Below are 6293 nucleotides of genomic sequence, written 5' to 3'. Positions count from 1 at the left end.
GCCTCAAAAAATTCTCTGAACCCGATAAGGTCGGGGAGAAACGAATGTAACTTTTTTTAGATGTTCGTAGAGTCAAAAAAAAAAACATTAAAATTGGAGTCTGTATGCAAAAGTTATACCCGTTTTACCGAATGCACTCAAGGTCACTTATCAAATTATAACCCTAGACGAAATTTGGCAAAATTAGTCATTAGTGACGGGTCATGGTTATGACGCGTCACTAATGACCTTCGGTAAAGAAGGTTAAAAGGATAAAATATCCGGTTTCTATCATAACTATGTGATAGCACAGGTGATAAGGTGGCTACACGCGTGATTAGGAGGTCAGGGTTCGATTCCTATGGAACGCAAACTTAAAAATAATGTGTAAAAACGTGGTTGTGAGATATATGGGATGAGCCTGCGTTGGGATGGTTCGGTGAATTTTTTTTGACTTTTTTGTGTAAAAAATACGAAAAAGATTCATCGGTTATTAGTGACGGGTCAAGATTACAACCCGCCATTAATGTTCAGTCACTAGTGATAGATCCCGGTTACGATCCATCACTAATAAACTCAATAGTGACGGGTCATAACCGTAACTCATCACTAATAACCTCATTAATGACGAGTCATCATCCATCACTAATACTGGTTATCACCCGTCACTAATAATTTTTTTTCATCGTAATGACTCTTCGATACAAATCTTAATGTAAATATATGATTAAATATATAATTAAGATAGAAGATACGAGTACACACCATATTATAAAATTTCCCTTGTTGGCTACTTTGCGCCCATTCATTCATCCGACGTGACCTTGCTCCTTTTCTCTGCCTCTCGGCTCTCACGCGAAACCCCCCGGCCGCCCGGCCACCATTTGCGTTCCCGGCTTTCAAATCGGAAGCACCAACAGATCCGAGGCTTTCTCGAATCGGGCAGGTCCGTCAATCAAAGCATCAAATCCATCAGGTGCGAAGCTACCGCTCTCACGTACCCATCAAATCAAACGCCGCTCAGCGACCGAGAGGGGGACCGAACCGGCACACCCCTATATAAACACCTCCCGTCCTCCCTCCTCACTCACCTCCCTTGTCCATCCACTCGCCAAGGCCTCCTCCTCCTCCTCACAGAGCACTGCACTCTTCAGTCTCCAGCGCATCATCCCCGAAAAATCAGCGAGCTCGTGCAGGAACGTAACCGGAAGCCACACGCGCCGGCTGGGCGCGGGTTTGCTGTGTACACACGAAGCTTAGCTTGTCGCCGCGATGATGTCGTCCGTGCCGGAGACCTTCGGCCTGGACCACCACCTCGCGCAGCCGCCCGCCGAGCAGGAGCAGCTCTGCTACGTGCACTGCAACTTCTGCGATACCATCCTCGCGGTTCGTACGTCGTTCGTCCGTCAGCTCTGCGGTGGGTATTCCGACCGTTTCTTGTGTAAGTTTTTTTTTTTGCGTCGGCGTACGTGTGCAGGTGGGCGTGCCGTGCAGCAGTCTGTTCAAGACGGTCACCGTGCGGTGCGGCCACTGCGCCAACCTGCTCTCCGTCAACCTCCGAGGCCTCCTGCTCCCGGCGGCCGCCGCTGCCGCCAACCAGCTCCCCTTCGGCCAGGCTCTCCTCTCCCCCATCTCCCCACACGGCTTACTTGTATGTATCATCGGTGCAGCTAGATAACTTGTTCTTCTATCTATTGCAAATGTTTGCTGCATGCGTCCTTGACCGTATCGATGCATGGATGCTGTGTACGTACGGCTCCTGCAGGATGAGATGCCGTTCCATGCACCGAGCCTGATGAGTACTGAACCGGCGAGCGCCTGCGTAAGCACCATCACGAGCAGCAACAACAGTTGCGGTGGCAACAACGCGTCGGCCATGTCGATGGCGCCACCGGCGAAACCTGCACTGCAGGAGCCGCAGCTGCCCAAGAGCGGGGTGTCAGGGAACAGACGTGAGTGTCTCATCAGTTCTCATTTTTTTTCTCTCTTCATCGTTGGCGCACTAGTGAAGAGTCAAGACTCAAGTGGAGTGCTGCTCCAGAGGCTGTGTGCTGTACTGTTCCTGGGAGCACGCACACAGCTCCTCTTGAGGCTATTAGCATTTTTTTTTCCTTCCCTTACGGATTCTTTTGGGTACGTGATCAAGAGCAAGCTAGGTGAATAGTTAGCACGTCAGCTGAATAGCACCTTTCTGTCTGGAGGAATCCTTTTCAGTTCACGGAGGATTCTTTCCAAATCCCAACGCTGCAATATGCACACAGTGCGAAATATAAAAGAAATAAAGCGTTAAAATGTGCACAGTGTGTGAAGCACAGGAGAAGTAACAGTGATCTTTAGGGATCAATAACAATAAAGGTGCAGAAAGTTGGCCAGGTTGCCCGAAACTGATATTGTCTTCTCAGTGATGTTTGCGAGCATGTAGTTTATCAGTTATGTTAACTCGGCTTGTTTGTGATTCTGCAGCTGCAGAGAAGCGGCAGAGAGTTCCTTCCGCGTACAACCGATTCATCAAGTGAGTTGATTCGATGCATGTTTTCAAGCGACCGTGCATACGTTTTTCCCTTGGCATCTGCTGATGAGCCAGCACTGCCATACTCATGCATTTTATATCGGCTGGCATGTGTAGAGATGAGATCCAGCGCATCAAGGCCAGCAATCCGGACATCACCCACAGGGAGGCTTTCAGCGCGGCTGCCAAGAACGTAACTCCCTTTATCTCTTTCTCAAGTGCATGTGATGTGAATCGTGAATGTAACGGCCGGTGTTGTTCATATATGTTATCGTATAGTATTCCAGATTTTTAGTACTTACTATTATTCCTGTCTATCATGCATCAGTGGGCCCATTTCCCACACATCCATTTCGGTCTGATGCCGGATCAGGGCCTGAAGAAGACCTCCATCCAAAACCAGGTAATATCGATATACCAACTCAAAGCCAACGTAGATATATCCGTAAGGAGACAGTCTAAAACCTAATCATATCCTATCTGTGTAGAACCAAAACTCAAAGCCAACGCATATATAATGCCTGGGCAACACTTGACTTTTCTTGTTGTGCTTTGCAGGACGGAGGTGAATGCATGCTTTTCAAGGACGGTCTCTACGCAGCAGCCGCCGCAGCAGCAGCAGCCACAGCGGCATCTGGCATGGGCATTGCTCCGTTCTAACTTCACCACCGGACAGAATGATCGATATTATTGTTCTGCCTCTGTGCTTCATTCTAGGGTTCTGTTACGTTTCGATCTCTCGATATCCCGTTGCTTGTTAGCTATTGTGTCTCTTTCTGGAGGATCGTGAAATGTATCGCCGTATCGTATCTATGTACTCTTTTTCTTCTCGATGTTCTTTTTAGGGTGCGTTTGTCGGGCCGAAACGCACCTGTTTCTCCATCAAATCGGTCTTTGAGCCAGCCAAACGATCGCCCGTGAAACGTTTCTCGCCGAAACTATCCACCGAAACGACTGTGGAACCAGACGAGTACGTTTCTACCGATTCGAGTCCAGACTACCCTCGGTTTCAAGATTGCTTAAAAATCCATATTTTCAATATATTTTCCCTATAGGTTTAGATCTTCTAAAAGGCTTAAAAAATTTATCAATTTTTATGTAGGTTCTATAATCTATAAACAACCTATTTTAATTGGTTCCACTTAAAAAGGCTGAACAAAATTCAAATTAAAATTCATTAAATTGACTGTTTTTGCACATTCCATGACTAATTTCTAATTAATGAACTAATTTCTAAAAAATTAGGATTCATTAAATAAAAAATAGGATTCTAAAAATTCAGGAAAAGTTTGTCAATATTCATCTTAATTAATGGACTAAATTCTAATATTATTTCCAGCTCTAAGTTATATAGTGAAATTTCAAGTTTTTTCGCATGACCTCATTTTTCATGAATTTGATCAATTCCAATTAAATTCAAAAACGATAAGAGATGATGCTTATGATGTATATGTATGTCAATTGTTATTATTGCAAAATAAACAACATATCAGCAAAGGGTAAAATGGTCAATTGTATCACCATTTCTTTCAAAAAAACTAAATCGAGACAACTAACCAAACGATTTCTAGAGGTGACTCTATTTAAAAAAAGTTTGCATGTAGAACCTAGAACTGAAACATTTTTGCTAGAAACTGATCTGTACCAAACACACCTTTATTCTGTTGCAGGTCCTTATTAGTATTATTATTTTTGTAACCTGAAGAGGTTGCCATGTGTATGCTGCCTGTTATCTTATATGGACATAATTCTAGCTGGATATATAAATTTGGCTGAACACATCTTTGAATTAAACGTAACTTGTCCAAATCTTCTCCATCCTTTGCTACCTTGGGTATACACGCGGTTTGATGATGACCAGTGGGTAACTATCATATTCAGATACTCCAGGGTTTCTCATTATTCTCAGAGTATATCTCTATTCTTAGGAAAGCAATCCCTACATGAATGAAAACTGTGTGTAGACATCCAGGATATCTCGTAAATAGAGAAATTTATCTCCAAAAATGAAAAAAAAACTCTAAAAGATGTACGACTTCCTGTATAAGTCTGAGGAACCTAAGGAGGACACGTGATGACAAATCATACAAGCCAACACATGCCTATGGAAGCTCTGCATGCCTTACGCAGTTATATCTTCTTTGACTACACACAAGGAAGTCATTTGACTAGGTTAGATCTATCTAGGCTAATCACGCATCCCCTTGAAACAATCTCAAAGATCAATACAATACAGACATGATATAAGGTTATTATCCCAAGTGAGGCTCGAACCTATATCAAAACCCCTCTGTAGGTGTCAGGACCCAGACCTCGGGTTCCCCTGTGCCTGCCGTATCAGTCCTTGGATCAAATAGCTGATACGCACAGAATTTAACAGATCAGTATCAAATACATACTTCGAATAAAATAATTACCTGAAAGGGGCGAAAGATGGTCTCATGGACAAGGATCTACGACGGACCAACCACGCAGAAGAGCCTACAGCACAACGGAGCAAAACAAATAGTACAACCTAATGCCACAAGCAAATTGGGTGCGGACGCGAAATTAGACTTCTTATCTTTAACTTCATCTGGGTTGAGGTTGATCTCTATCTCAACAATATGAAAGTGGCAAGACTGAGTACAGAAGGTACTCAACAAGTCATATACTACTTCAAAGGGGTTGGTAGATGCGTAAAGGATAATGCAAGGATAAGACTTTACGGTTTAGTTTTAAGCGTAAAGTAGTTTTATGCAGGTATCCAGTTATATATTCTCTGTTGATAGCTTTTGAAACAGTTTAAAACAAGGTGACAAAGCTTTTGAGATAATTTTAAAATAAGGTAACTTGGTAACAAGATATATCTGGGGGTTTTTCAGTCCTAAGATAGGCTACACCTCTCTTCACGGTTCCTGTCGTCACGTCTAGTATACCTCTAGTACCACACAGATCTTGGCGGATTGAGCTAGCAACATCATCACACGGACATCTAGTCCACACACTCAGTCATCAAGACACAGACACCTAGAGTCTGATAAAAAAGGTTCTGCTTTCGCATGTCCATGTCCGTGGACACGGCTATTCGAATAAGTTTATACTCTACAGAGGTTGTATACGGTACCCACGCTGATATGCTCAGTCTCCAATCGTTACAAGCGGAGGAGTGAATTATACCGAGACACTTCAATCACCTTTCCTGCCGAGCTTTTCTACGAGAGTTACCCCAAGCACTAGAGGTCTTGTACTGAATGTCAGGTTCCATTTTTAAGTACTTTCTGGTCTTTGCACATTCAAACATAGGGTCAGATAGTCACTTGACTACTCGTTGTTCTCAGCCTCCTAGTATAATGCCCAACCCAGTCGGGTGAAAAAAAAAGTCAAATCCTGCTCATTCAGGACGTATCTTGCATGGGGTTTGCTTAAGCATGGCGACGAAATGACTTGGTCTTTAAGCGGCCAGGGCAAGTATCTTTCGGCAATGAATACCGCAAAGGTAACTCAAGCTCCCAATAGTATCCTCGTCTAGAGTACTACTCTACCTGCCACCGACAAAACAGTTTTGACCCAGTTTTACACACCTCCTATCATATCCCACATGACATCAAGAATTTCACAATCATCACGAAATTCACAACATCAATGATCCGTGGTAAATGAGTTATCATTGATAACAATCAAGCGATGTCTCTGAAGAGACGTATTTTGAAAGTGACGTCTCTGGGGAGACGTATTTAATCCTAAGCACGCTAGATATCAAGGCGTTGTCCAACGTTAATATAGATAACGACAGGTAAATCATAGGATGATATGTATTCTAGAT

At 43.5% G+C, this 6293-nt stretch overlaps 1 protein-coding gene across 1 annotated transcript; it reads left to right on the top strand.

Moving 5' to 3' along the window:
• The first annotated feature begins 858 nt into the window (after nt 1–858).
• Nucleotides 859–3344, top strand: LOC133887677 (protein YABBY 5-like). The gene is made up of 7 exons (XM_062327641.1): nt 859–1365; nt 1457–1630; nt 1745–1931; nt 2443–2491; nt 2606–2681; nt 2817–2891; nt 3047–3344. The coding sequence occupies exons 1-7, from the start codon at nt 1252–1254 to the stop codon at nt 3146–3148; spliced, it is 777 nt and encodes a 258-aa protein (XP_062183625.1). The 5' UTR covers nt 859–1251; the 3' UTR covers nt 3149–3344.
• The last annotated feature ends 2949 nt before the right edge of the window (nt 3345–6293 follow it).

Source organism: Phragmites australis, chromosome 13, assembly GCF_958298935.1.
Source record: "Phragmites australis chromosome 13, lpPhrAust1.1, whole genome shotgun sequence".
NCBI classification, from domain to species: domain Eukaryota; kingdom Viridiplantae; phylum Streptophyta; class Magnoliopsida; order Poales; family Poaceae; genus Phragmites; species Phragmites australis.
This window is presented reverse-complemented; position numbering and strand designations above follow the sequence as displayed.